This window comes from Strigops habroptila, chromosome 3, assembly GCF_004027225.2.
Source record: "Strigops habroptila isolate Jane chromosome 3, bStrHab1.2.pri, whole genome shotgun sequence".
In the NCBI taxonomy this organism is placed as follows: domain Eukaryota; kingdom Metazoa; phylum Chordata; class Aves; order Psittaciformes; family Psittacidae; genus Strigops; species Strigops habroptila.
Window position 1 is genome coordinate 74628950 of NC_044279.2, and position 13396 is coordinate 74642345.

Below are 13396 nucleotides of genomic sequence, written 5' to 3' on the forward strand. Positions count from 1 at the left end.
CCCAGTTGGATTCCTAGCACAGAGGTATTTAAGTAAACTAGATAATGACTGAGTCACATTCTTCATGGGAAGGACTTGTGGGACACTTGGCTACTTCAGGAGAACTCAGTGAGAGAAAATTTGTTTTAAAACATCACAGGTCAACAATAGCACAGTTGCCTAATATTACATTAACATCTCGGGGAGTCTGGCGCAAATTGGCCAAAGGAAGGAAGGTTTAAAATATCAATTAAAATTCCCTATTCCTGCCAACCTACCCAGCCTTGGCTCCAAAGCCTGCTCCCAGCCTGCCTTTAAGTGAAACAAAGGTCCAGTTAGCCTGACCATATCCTCTCCTTGTTTATTATTCACACTCACCACGCACTCATCCAGAAAGGGATCAGAAATAATACCAGATGATTGAGGAAAGAAAGCGGTCACACTAAGAGCTAATCCCACTTGGGAATATAGCTGCACAAACAATTGTTTCCTAAATGAAAAATGTTTTCACATGAAAACAGCCATGAACTGGAAACACCTTAGTGAGAAATGAAGTTTATTAGCAAAGAAAGCAAATGGCAAAATTCACCCAGCAACTTGCTAACCCAGAAGGTTGATTTATATTGAGAGCCATTTACAGACGTGAGCTTGGGAGAGATGTGCAGTTAGTCCCATCGGGAGCTGTTCCTTCTGTCCCAGCATCAGACAGAATAGAAAGTCATTTCTATGGTATAAATAAGTCCCTACTATATCCAAAGACAGAGGTTAAAGCACCCAAAATATCAGAACTCTCACTGGCCTCTCAAATAGAAGACTCAAAGTCATTAGTCATGCTAGCAAATCTCAGCCTTAAAGGCAATTACAGCATCTGCAGTAGTGTCATACTAAGTGAGTGAATTGCTTTGATCTGAGAGCCATGGAATCTACCCAATATTTTTATACCTTCACCCACACATACAGACTTTAAAAGTCCCCTTCCTTCTGAGAAAAGACTGTACTGAAATTCTCCAGAATATGTTTACTTTTCACCAAGCATCTGCCAGAGGGAGGATGCTGCAGGGTGACTCATGCATTCCTCCCCGCCCCAGATGTTCAATGCACTTCCTTCCAGCCCATGACCCAAGGCTTGAGTTCAGTTTCCCATTGATTTCAGTTCAGTGACTCCAGATTTACACTACTAACAAACACCTACTTAGCCCATGCCTTGGGCCAGTCTCAAAACAGCAGATAAGCAGCATGTGATACATGCCTAAAATTCCACCAAACGTATTTGACTGTCATTGTAATACTGGCAAAGAGAAAACGCAAATACTGCTCACGTGGCTAGGGAAACTGGGGCAGAAATTATGCTTCTACCCTTACCCTAACTCCAGTTAAGGTATCATTTCCAGTTAAGACTCATGAAATGTTCACTTTGAATGAAGCCAGCAGCTGTGCTGACTTTTAGGGTGAGATATTCCTTGCCACCAGCTCTCAGTAAGAGGGTAATATCCTTTCCTTTCCAGTTTCATAAGTGTGACTTCTGATCTTGTCACCTCAAAGGCAGTTCAGTGTGTTCTGTAGGGGATACAACATCAGCTGTGCTTAAACTAGTGCTACTTTTAGACTGATATGGCCTAGCTTGGAGATGGTGAGTATAAGGCACCAACAGCCCATGACCTGCTAGTCTATCCACTTACACTAAGCAATGCTGCAGGTGCCTTGGTCACAAATCTGCTTGATCCCTAAAAGTCTGCTTACATTTGGTATGCCAAGTACATTTTCTAAACACTGATATCCAATCATCTTGTCACTAATCAGACGCCAGCAGTTCTCATCAGTACTAATGGGATCCTGAATGCCATCTGCCACTGCAGGGCAATTTTCTGAACCTAAATGTTAATAAAGAGTGGTTCTTCCCATTGCAGAACTGAAAAATGTAATCCTAAGAATCCTGTGTCAAAAGAGAAAGAGAGACTGAGGGTTGAACACTGGCCTTACAGGCCATCAAAGGGCTCGTAACAGTCAAAGCTTGAGTAGGAATACATTCTTTTGCTTAGAAAGCAGGGCAGGAAAATTGATGTTGAGTGAAAGGAGCAAGGGACAAGAGTCATCTATATGGAAACACAGTTATTCAAAACAGTAATCATGATCTTTTGCCCCCCACCTCTCCATCCCCCACCCTGTCCCCTTAAATATGGTTACAAAGACTATTTACATCTCACAGCAAATATGCATACCACTTCAGGGGAGAAATGGAAAAAAGACTCTGGACTGTCCCTCACCAGGGTAAAGGGGAATCTTAGTCAGTCAACTATAATGATCCAGGTTTACAGTCTAACAGGACATCAGTATGACCACTGCTTCACAAAGATTTGCAAGTTCAGAGTCTCTTTTCCACATCATGTTGAAAAGGTAAGAGAACTGGCAGTGAGGGTTTCCACAACCTCATGTTGAAGTGTTGGATCACACCTTCTTCTCCCCTCATAAATCTCTACCTAAATCTTCTTCAGCTTGGAGATGCTCCCTGGAGCATCCTGTCAGCCTGTTGGCTTGTCCTAGCTTGTATGCTATGCCAGGGTTATGTGCACAATGTTATCGCAGCAGGTTGGCCAAGGTTTGCCTTGTGCCTCAAGTCAAGAAAAAGAAAGTGTTCACCCCTTGATGGATGATGGTGAAACTCAGGATTTGCCAGCAACAGTACCTTGTTTTTTGGAAATTAACCACCAGCAGCAGCTGATGAGACTCCAGCGATTTTTGCAGTTATAAATTCTCCAATTCCAGACACAGTGAGCCATGGACAGGTCAATGCAAAGTCAGTGAAAAGAGAGTATAATCATATATGCTATGACACCAGTACAATCGAAATCAAAGTTAGGGATACCCAGAATGTCAGAGCTGACATTTGTGAAGCTGCACAGGCAGATGTTTGCCTGGAGAATTGTTCTTTTATGGATGGATGATGCTACCCATTGCAGAGCACAAGGGTGATTATCCCAGTGATCTACAGACATTTCAGCTTTCCTGAGCCTGATGTATAAAGAAAGAAAGTAGTCACAGACTGATGTGTGCTCAAGATTCCTTGGAGTTTTCCCTGTCTAACTCCTCATTCAGTTTTTCATTAGCCTGAACAACATATCCTGTATGGAGTGTTGTTGAGGCAGGATTTATAAATGCTTCTGTGAGGAAGAACCTCACCTCATCCCCTCTTGTACAAGCACTGAGTCAAGGATGAGGAGGACTACAGTACAAGGGAGGATGGGGCAGGAGTGTATTTTCATGTTTGGATTATGTTTTTGGTTTGTTTTCCTAGGAGGACATCCATCTCTGGAAACTGGAAGGCAAACACAGGTTCTGCAATGCTAGAACAGATTGCAATGACAGAGAGGTAAGGAAGAGGGTTTCAAGACAGTGTTAGCTATTCTCGGGTAAGAAGAGAGGAATTATATTTCAGACTTTGGTTAATTGAGAGAACTGGTAAGTGAGGTCTCCTGGGAGGCTGGATAAAGGAGTTTAAAAGACCAAGTGTTTCCTTATAAAAATACTAAGGACGTAAAGACAAACTGTCCTATTTTGGAGAACAGACTGTAAGTACAGCTAGAGACCAACATTGCTAACCCATTAGAACTTTAGTGAATGTAGCCACAGGAAACAAGACCAGCACGCTAAGGTCAAGCACACTAGCGCAAACATGTAGGGATAAAATCAGAAAGGTCACAGCACAAAACAAGAAGTAACAAGAAGTTATTCTAAGTACATTACTAATGAGAGGCAGACACAGAAAAATGTTTTTCTTCTGCTCAACAGAGGGAAAAATCTGTCAGCTGAAATGTTGAAAGCACTAGTCTCCCAAAAGTGGACCCTCTTTTTGCTAAGGTCTTCTCGCTGCTGAACAGAGCAGAAAGAATTGCCTTGTGCAGATGGTAATTCCATATATTCAAATCACTGTGATAATTGCTAATATTGCAACTGCATGACGTTGTTGACTTATGCTTTGCTGTAACTCCCAAACCCTATTCTGCAGAACTGCTATCATGTCACTTGTTCTCCATACTATTTAAGTAGATTATTCATAGATTTACAGAATCCATAGATTATGTGTAGGCACTCATCCCTAGCGAATCTAAGATTTTTTCAAATTATACCTCCAATTTGTCAGGATCCTGATTAATTCTGAGTCTGCCCAGGTTTGGGCATCACATTTGAAGAGTTAGCAAGGAGCTGAAGAAAGCCCAAAGGACAATAAATGCCCCAAAAAAACATAATCAACTTATGAGAAAAGCATGCAACAATTGCTTATGTAGTTTTCCACTTTTTTCAATTAGCAGACCACTAATATTTTTCCAGTAGAGGTGTAGACTCATGCATAATGAGTCTATGCCTGCAGTGCAGAGGTTCACTTCTCTTCATTAGCTGTCACAGAATTGGAAGAAGTTGTCCACAAGCTGAACACCATTTCATCCTAAAAATGAAAAAACTTAAATGCACACGCTCTTCAAATACATAAAATGCTTCTAATAGGCATTGCTCACTCTTTATATTACTAGTACAATACTGTGAGAAATAATGGACTTAAATTATAGCAGAAAAGGTTCTTTTGAACATTTCCCGTATTTCCTAACAGTAAGGATAGCATAGCACAGAAATGGATTGCCTACGTGAGATGAGGAATATCCGTACTCTTTCAGACCAAGCTGAAGAAATGTCTCCTGTGTGGGCTACTAGAGCTGCACAGGTGGTCATCTAAAGTCTCTTCTGCACCTTTAGTCCCGTGAAACAGGCAAGCCAAACCCTAAATCAGATGCTGAAAGTCACTCTGCAAGACCTGAATAGGACTGTGGGACCTGGACATTGTTATGCATCCTAGTTGTTCATAACGCAGCTGAAGCTGAAGAAATGAAGGGTAGGCATTCCCTCATTGCAGTGTTGTAGGACTATAATCCAGATTCCTGCCAACCTGCTACACTGCATTTTGAAAGTTCATTGTATAGATGAAGTACCACAATTCACCATTCTAGCCTTACCCAAATATAAATGCAACAAAACCCATTGAAATCAGAGCCATCACTGCATACAGCAAGGCAGGAGTGTGCTGAAATGCTCTGATGAGTAGGAGCAAACTGAAGTACTTACTGTACTGAACAGTAGCCCAAAGGATTGATATGTTCAGATAATACTAGGCAAAATGTCAGTAAATCCTCTGCAAATGCTACCCCAATGCATATACATAAATATGCTTTTCTGTCCCATAATATTGTTATTACACCCAGCAGCCCTGATGCCTCCCAGTGCTCACCTAGGGACAGCAACGTTGAAGACACATGGCTATCGGGGTCTGTGGGACAGACTCAGCCTGGCTGCTGAGACATCCTTCAGGGAGAGAGGTGGTTCCCATGATGATGCCCCTGGGTGTGGGGTCACAGCAGTGCCTGAGGGGAGCTCACTGTGCCTCCTGGCTGGCTCAAGGGGTCCAGAGTTCTCCTCCTCCTTATCCTACTGACTCCTTCTCAGGCACTGTCTTCCTCACAGGGGCTGGAGTGAACATGCTCCTCATTAGGGATAAGAGAGCACTGGTGGTCATATAAGCCTCAGACATTGTGTTCACACAAGTCGATCATTATATCACCAAGCTGTGGGGACTCTGGCTGGCTTCAAGGACGTAAACTTGTTCTTTGGCCAGAACAGCCCTTTTCTCAGTCCCTGTAGGGTCTGCAAAATGTCAGTGTTTTCATGAGACTGTGGCCTTCCCTCCTCTCTCCGCATCTTTTCACGGTCCTGCTTACAGATCTGCTGTTCTGAGATTATTGTTTTTATTGAAATGGTCAGGACTGCGGCACAGCTGCACAGGAAATAAAACCAGGCTGCCTCATTCCCTCCTCATTTCCACAGCAGGGGGATGCAGTCTCCCCCATAATATGCCTCTTGTCATTCTCTCTTCTCCTCTGACACCAGGATAGCTAAGGGGGCACCAGCTCACGTTCTCATCCTGGGACAGCTAGAGACAAGAGCTGCAGCCTGTAGCTCTCCCTCTAACAAAACAGTGCCTGGTCCATGTGGTGGGACTGCCTGGGTAGGAGCAATGCCCAGAGGATAGAAAGGAGGCAGGATGAAATTGAAAGAGTAAATTGTAAAATGCAGGAGCTGCTAGGTTACAGATCAGGGAGGGGACGGCTACTCCTTGCTGAATTCTGCACTCACTTTCCAATCCTTTTGCGGACCCAGGACATCTTATCAGGAGAAAGCTGACTGCATAATGGAGGGCTTTCAGGCAAAGCCAATACAAACGCTAAGGGGCCAACACTACTGGGAGATTAAATGAGCTAAATATTTATAGCTTGGCTAAATGACAACCAACTGGAGATCTGATGTAAACAGCAAGGAGGGAAAGAATATTTTAAGGTGGCTTTGAGGGCTGGATTGAAACAATCTGAAATGAAGTAAAACTTTAGGCAAGATTCTTTTTTTTTTTTTTTGCTCCATCCCATGTGCAAGAGAGAGAGGCAATGACCCAGTAAAGCATATGAAGTATGTCTTGTGATAAAAAAGGCTCCTGAATCCTTTCGTGCTCCTAGGGGCAGTGGGATGGGTGGCTGTATTTGATGGACTACCCAATGACAGCTAAACCATGCTTCTGTGGTTTCTGCAGGTACAGGCTCTGGGCAGACGCCTGCGCGGAAATGTTTGGAGGTCTTGACATCTGTGCTGTCAAAGCTGTCCACAGCAAAGATGGAAAAGACTATATCATTGAGGTGAGAGCATGGAGAACCTGAATGCAAGTCTCCTTTGGGAAGTGTTATCTGCATACACACTCCCTAAGAATCCACACGCACCCTTAGTCCTGCGTGCATGGTTCAACAGACCCTGCTCCTCTGTGCCCACCTGTATCCTCCAACCCGTGGCCCACCGATATGCAAGAAACTGATTTAGAGACCCAATTAAACTGGCAGATAAGCAGCAAGGTGTCAGAGTTGAAGTGCCTCTGTCTCTCAATGTAGACTGTGAAAGGAAATGGAGAGCCACAAAGTGCTTGGCCACCCCAGCTCTCCAGCTGTTAAATCCCCACAGTGCACAACCTTACCAGCATGGGACAGATGTGAAACTTACCTTCTTAGACAACTGCAAGTGTTGCTGGTGGCATCCAAAGTTTTGTGCAGCTCAGTGCACCAGTGCCCCAGTACCATCCTTCGTATGCTAAGTACTTGCAAAGCCAGTACTTCTACCATAGTTGCTAATAATAGGGACCAACAGCATCATGAATAGACATGCTCATATCCAGTCCAACCTGAATTCAGACGCCAGGTGATGCTGGCATATTAGTCATGTTAACCTCCCCTCATTACCCAGAGGGCCAGCAGGTGATTCAGTCCAATAAAAATCTCATTTCTCTGTGAAGGAACCTGTCTTTCTCTAGTCACTTTAAAGGGAACCTCAATAACAAAAATCCTAGCTGCATCTAATTTAAAAGAGTAAAATATATGGTGAGAGTGTAGCAAAAAGGTCCATAAGCAGCAGGAAAAACTTAATTTAAAAAAAAAAAAGATATATTTTCTAAAGTCTTTGCTCTGACAGAATTCACTGCAATAACAGACCAGCAGGACAAAGCACCGCAGGGTTACTCTGGGCAGTGTGGACTACAAACTTTTGTGTTCGGAGCTGGACAGACTGTGGCTCTGAGAGCTAAAGTTCAACATGCTCCTTGCCAGGCCAGGGAGTAGATGTGGGAGTGGGGTAAATAGGGTCGTCCTAACAGGGCAAAGAAGGGAAAGCTGGCCAGAAAATCAAAGTGGAAACTTAAGAGACGCTCTAGGGGAGAGAAAATCTGGCAAGTAAGCAAGAGCTTCTGTCACTATGTGACTCAAGGAGGCACAGCATCCGACCTGCTGTAAACTCCACCAACACAGGCCAGCCGAGGAAGATGAGCAGAGGCAGCCTATGGCTTCATGCAGGGGTGCTGACACACTAGAAAGCTATGTGTGGGAGAGCAGTCCCACCCGCTGAGGGTTGGGATGCTGATGAGAACCACATGAGCCCTCCAGCGACTGCACATTCCTGCATTATGTATCTGCTCTCCAGGGAGCAGTGACCTGTCAAAGGCCATGTGATATAAGCGTGCTGCCAGCAACCAAACACCCCATCTTTCCTGAAGGGATGGGGCCGTGGCTGACGGCTTTGCTCCTGTATGCAACCCATCAGCACCTAGGGGACCATCCCCCAGAGCAGACTGTCTCTCTGCCACACACTTTTATATCCCCATGCACATGTAGCTGAGAAAGGAAGAGCAAGAAAGCAGTCTTGCTAGAGATGACTGTAAGGACTGTGTCCATACATGGTCAGACATGAGATGTGGTTTTCATATCCCTGCATCTATTCATATCCGTAAGCCTATGTACGTGCACACATGGCTAATTCTGCACTCAAGGATTATATGCCTCTGTCTGGGTATACCTCTGGGTTTTCACATCTGTCCCCATGTGTGACTGGCTGAATGAAAAGCACATCCATATGCTAACAGCCATCATCAGCCTGCACACAGAGAGAAAAGCATGCTAATACTCCTCTCCCCAAGGCCAAGGTAAAAAGCAATGGATCTAATATAACAGAAATCAGAAGAAACACAACAGCTACAAATGAGTCATGCTGAATTATCCCTGCGGAGAACCTGATTGAGCCAGCCTGATGTACCAACATCTAGCAGGCATTCAGATGCCAGGCTGATAGACATTGTTGGGAAAGGAGTAGAGTAGTGCAATACAAAGAGCAGAACAAAGCCAAACAGGCACCTTTTCTACTTTATGCAGATCTGAGGGAGATGCTGACAAGTAATTAATTTCCTCCAGCCTACTTCCAGGGGTACTTTTCTTGGTCTGAAACTGATCCTTTATTTTGCTTTCTTCTTTTGCTTGTTGGAGAAAAAAGTTATTTGACAGTGCGACAGTTGTATTTTTCTTGGTGAGAAGGAACAGTGTGCTGTGACATTCTACAAGAAAGCACGCCTAAATGGGCTGAACAAATAAGGAATTTGCACAATGCAATTGCAGGCAGTAATTAATTTTCACAGTGCAAAGCAGTTCTCCAGGAAAGATTTGCAGAGGTAGTGATGAGCAGTTCTAAGAACTGAGATTTATCACAGTGGTTTGTTGCAAACAGAATCAGATTAAGACACACGAGCAGCACACGAGTAATCTTGCACCCATGGTATTTGCTGTTACTCGAACTTCACCTTCTTTTGCCATGGCAAACAGTGGAATCTAGTACATTTCTGCCCTTCCAAGCGCTATCACACTTACGTACCATTTTCATGGCTCATATTGAAAACTCTGTGGAAATTTACTGATTTCTTCAAAGTTTCATTCTACTAGAATAGCTGTGAATTTAATGGTTAATGCTGGTACTTCTTTTTCCCCTGGTTTAAAGAACTTTGTCACTTTAAGGGAATATTCAGCATGAATTGTCAGCACTTGATCAGAAGGCCAGGTCCCCAAAACAGTGCAAGTTCAGTACCACTGATAGGAGCCACATTCTCAAAAGAGCTCAGCATCTTGCACAGCTTAATAATCTTCCCCCTTCCTTTTTTTTGGGGGGGGAGGGGTAATCTAACCCATTTTCATATCTCTGCTATGCTGACAAATATGGAATGAATAGAGGGCGAATAAAATCATCCATTTGATTTATTCTTCCTCCTGGATCAGCTAAGCTCTACCTGCCATACAGCTAAGCTTGTGTTACTAGATATGCTCCTTGCTGCCCTGCAAGCAGCCCTGCCCATCCCTTTAGCACTGCCATATCAGTTCTTTTGATATGTCTAATCATCTGTTTCCTTCCTTCCCTAAAAATCACCTAACACTCTGCTCTTGCACATCAGAGCATGGAATAACAAGTCCAGCCTTCAGGCCTCAGTGTCAGATAGGACTGAGATGGGGTTTTCCTGAGTCTCTTCTCTGCCTGGCTGCTTTCTGCTCCCCCCTTACACACCTTATCAGGCAACAGCAGCTGCATCAGGAGCAGGCACTGACCTTGGGCAGCTACAAAGGCCAGGTCCATATGTGCTGACATCTTCTTGTCTTGCCCAGCTGTTCAGTGATCTCCCTAGGATGAGATGAGTGCAATCTGTCTCTGATTCACTTATTCCTCTCAGCTGTTTGATTTATTTCAGCATTGGCACTTGTATCTGCCTAGTTCCAGAGCAATCCCCCTTTCCTGGAGAACAGACAAGGTGACATCTCATGATTCTTTTCAGTTCAGTGGCCACCAACTGTGTAATTTTGCCCAGAGAAATCACTGCCATTTTCAAAGACCTTCCCCTATGTATATCGTTGTTCGTTCCCATATTTGCAATCTCCTACCACTTGTGTTCCCGTGTCAGACACTATACAGCAGGACAGTAGATACACTCATTGTTGGTGCACCTTCACTGGTTCAGGTGCGACCTTCCCCACGGTTCATTCCCACTGGTGCCTTTGTTTTACCAAATAGCATCTTCCCTTTCCTCTCCAGCCACTGCTGCCACAGAAATAGGGGAAAGAAGTCCTTAAGCTGGGGAAATTAGGAGTTTGAAGTGTTTTGACCAGAGCTGTATCTCAGTTACTCACGGGAAGGGTTAGGGAGTCAGGACCTAGGCTTGGCTGGCCAGCCTGTTAGTTATGGCAGAGTAATGGCATCATCTAGTGGTCACACAGTTCCCTCGCACGGTGCGCTGCAGAGAGCTGGGAGACCTCTTGTCACCGTGAACTGGAATTGCCCAATGACATGGAAATGCTTTTAAGGTGGAAGTAGAAGGATGGGAAACCTGCACAGCAGCCTGCTGGAGGACCCCCAGGAGCCCCTGGCTAGCGAGACACAGGCAAGAACTGGCCATTCCCTCACACTGCAACAAATATCTCTTTGCCCCACTTCATTTTTCAACATAGAAACGGCAAAGTGCACCGTGGAATGAGAAGCCACTTTGTGTATTTAACTGAGCACTGCCATCTAATTTTCCAACTCCCTCTTTTCACCCTCTGGGCCAAGTAGGCCATAGGATAATAAACACCACATCACTCTTTGTGCGAACTCCACTTAAAACTTTCTAGGCAGCTTCTCTAATGTTTGTAAAAGACTCTTGTGGAAATCAAGCCTATTTAATATTCTGCAAGAAAAGACTAGAATACGAACTCAGTGAACTCAGCTCACTGATTTCCCCTACTTTAGAACTAAAAAAAGGGTTTCCATTTCACCCCAAGAGTGGACTCTTGCAGCCTTGCCAGGGTGGAGTGCACTTGTGATTGTTATCTGAGTGTGAGTCAGTGCCTTTCTTGAGCAATTCAGCCTTCAACTCTGCATTTCCAGGGGTTTTAATGTTTGGTTTAAAAATAAAAGCAAAATAAAATAAACTCTTCCAACCCTGATATTTTGGTACAATTCTATTTACTCCGGCTGAATCCTAACTTCATCATAGTGCAGTTCTTCCTGTGGGACTTAGCTAATGTTTGCAAAGCACTTGATTTATGATGAACTGTTGAAAATCATGTTTAGGGCTGCTATGCAGCTGAGGGTCTGCTATGTTTTCAATATTATTGCTGTTGTCACACCATTTCTTACCCCAAAGACCCTTGGACAGTTCTCCCTCCCACATGCTCTCAGTCTTGCTTCCCAACTTTACCCAGCACAGTGGTAGTACCTGTCCAGCAGTTGTATCACAACCATAGCAGGAAGACAAGCAGACAATAAGTTTACTTTCCTGCATTGGGTGCTGTTGTTTTGGTGACATCCTTTTCATTACACATCTGTGGTGTTTATTTCCCCTCTAAGGGTGCAGTGCTTTCTGATTAATTCCAAATGTTTCCTGGTTTTCTCCAGTCCCTGTTGCTCTCATCTCCTCAGGCTTTGGTACATATTGTTTCCCTTCTCCTGTGGCCCTTTCTGCTGCAATGTCCCCCCCAAATACTGTGGGACAATGCCAGAGAGACCTCATCCATCAGAGGCATCTCCACAGGATATGTGAAGAAGAAAGTTTGTGTTTAGTTGATTTAGAAAGTCTCCAGCCACCAGAAGTCTTGACTTGGCTTCCAAGTCATGAAGGGAAGGAAGATGGGGAGTGGGGAGGAAGTACATGCCATTTCCAAAAAATCCTAAGCAAAATCCCACACCTTGGAAAGTCAAGCATGTTTCAGCACAGAGCAGTGTGGTGACTACAGGTGTTGGCAAGGATGTGGAGACACAAAACAAGTTAATGTGAGAGGTGAGTTGAAACAGGCATCTGCCACCAAGAAACCTCCTTACTAACTGTTGTTTTTCCCTCCTGTGGCAGGTGATGGACAGCTCGATGCCCCTGATTGGGGAGCATGTAGAAGAGGACAGACAACTTATAGCTGATCTGGTTGTTTCCAAAATGACTCAGCTTGTCATCACTGCTGGATCTACGCCATCACCACTGAGGCCTTGGGTATGAGTGAATAGAAACCTTATGGCCAAGTTGTTTTCCTGAACTTTCTATTCTCTCTTTGCTCTCTACGGGTGTCAGGCAGCCAGACATCTCAGAGACCAAACAGTCCCATATGAGAGCATACCGGATAGACCGACTCCTGCTCTTCCAAAGTCTCTCATAGACTGTGAAGTGGGTGCCCCTAAGAAACACCTCTTTCTCCCTTCCTATCCTTCCATATAACTGTGACATCATCCCAGTAGTGCGGTCCATGTACCTAGACATTCTGGCTTGCTGAATTCATAAATTCATATCAAAGCCATTTTTAGAGGTTCTTGTAACACCCAAGTTCATCTCCATCTAACACCATGTCTCAGGATAGGTTTCATCCCAGTTTTTGCATCCCTGATGAAAATTTGTTCTTCCTAGAACAGAAAGTGAGAATCTCCACCAATTGTTCCATTCCTTACTGCAGCCTTTCTTCTTTGGAGATTCCCTTCATACCCTTCACCAGGAGCAGGCTTGACTAACGCTAAATTCATATAAGAACCTGTCATTTTTGCATTTAAACTGATCCTTTAGTGTTTCTCATGTACATTTATTTTGAGGATCACATGCACCTAATCTTAGTGCCACATTTCCCAGTTGCAGTTCTGTATAAATGAAACACACCAGAACATAATCTGTGTCTCTGGGTGTATGTGCTGCACCTCTTTCAGTATCTAGCAGGGAGCCAAGAACAAAGGTTTGAGGGCAAAAAATCTGTACAAAAGAAAGGAAAGGAGAGTAAACAGGCTGAGGGGTAATGTTGACTGTAATGAACTGACCAGTATCTATATTTACCTGAGACAAAAAATGGGAAAAAGCACTTTATAGCTTTCTTCCTTTGTCATATGACACTCCTGCTAAACAAGATCCCCAGCATGAAGGGTATTCATGGTAAACTCCAAGTTTTAGCTAGAGTGAGCAGGTAAACATTTATAGACACTAAAAATGCTTTGAGGCAGGGAAAGTGATACAGAGGGCATAGGATTTACT

At 44.1% G+C, this 13396-nt stretch overlaps 2 protein-coding genes and 1 long non-coding RNA gene across 4 annotated transcripts in view; 1 reads left to right on the forward strand and 2 right to left on the reverse strand.

Moving 5' to 3' along the window:
- Positions 1-13396, forward strand: part of SYN3 (synapsin III) — a 201995-nt gene that overhangs the window by 175583 nt on the left and 13016 nt on the right. For both annotated transcript variants that reach the window (XM_030477996.1, XM_030477997.1), the window contains 3 exons: positions 3272-3346; positions 6605-6707; positions 12245-12379. In XM_030477996.1, coding sequence (XP_030333856.1) covers positions 3272-3346; positions 6605-6707; positions 12245-12379 — 313 coding nt within the window. The remainder of the gene's footprint in view (positions 1-3271; positions 3347-6604; positions 6708-12244; positions 12380-13396) is intronic.
- FBXO7 (F-box protein 7) overlaps positions 1-13396 on the reverse strand; it is a 47769-nt gene that overhangs the window by 11510 nt on the left and 22863 nt on the right. The gene's annotated exons all lie outside the window — the stretch shown is intronic.
- On the reverse strand, positions 7281-10689 carry LOC115604702. Its single transcript, XR_003990384.2, has 2 exons — positions 9557-10689; positions 7281-9525 (listed from the first exon to the last, which is right to left on the reverse strand). It is a non-coding gene; the product is annotated as an uncharacterized LOC115604702 (long non-coding RNA).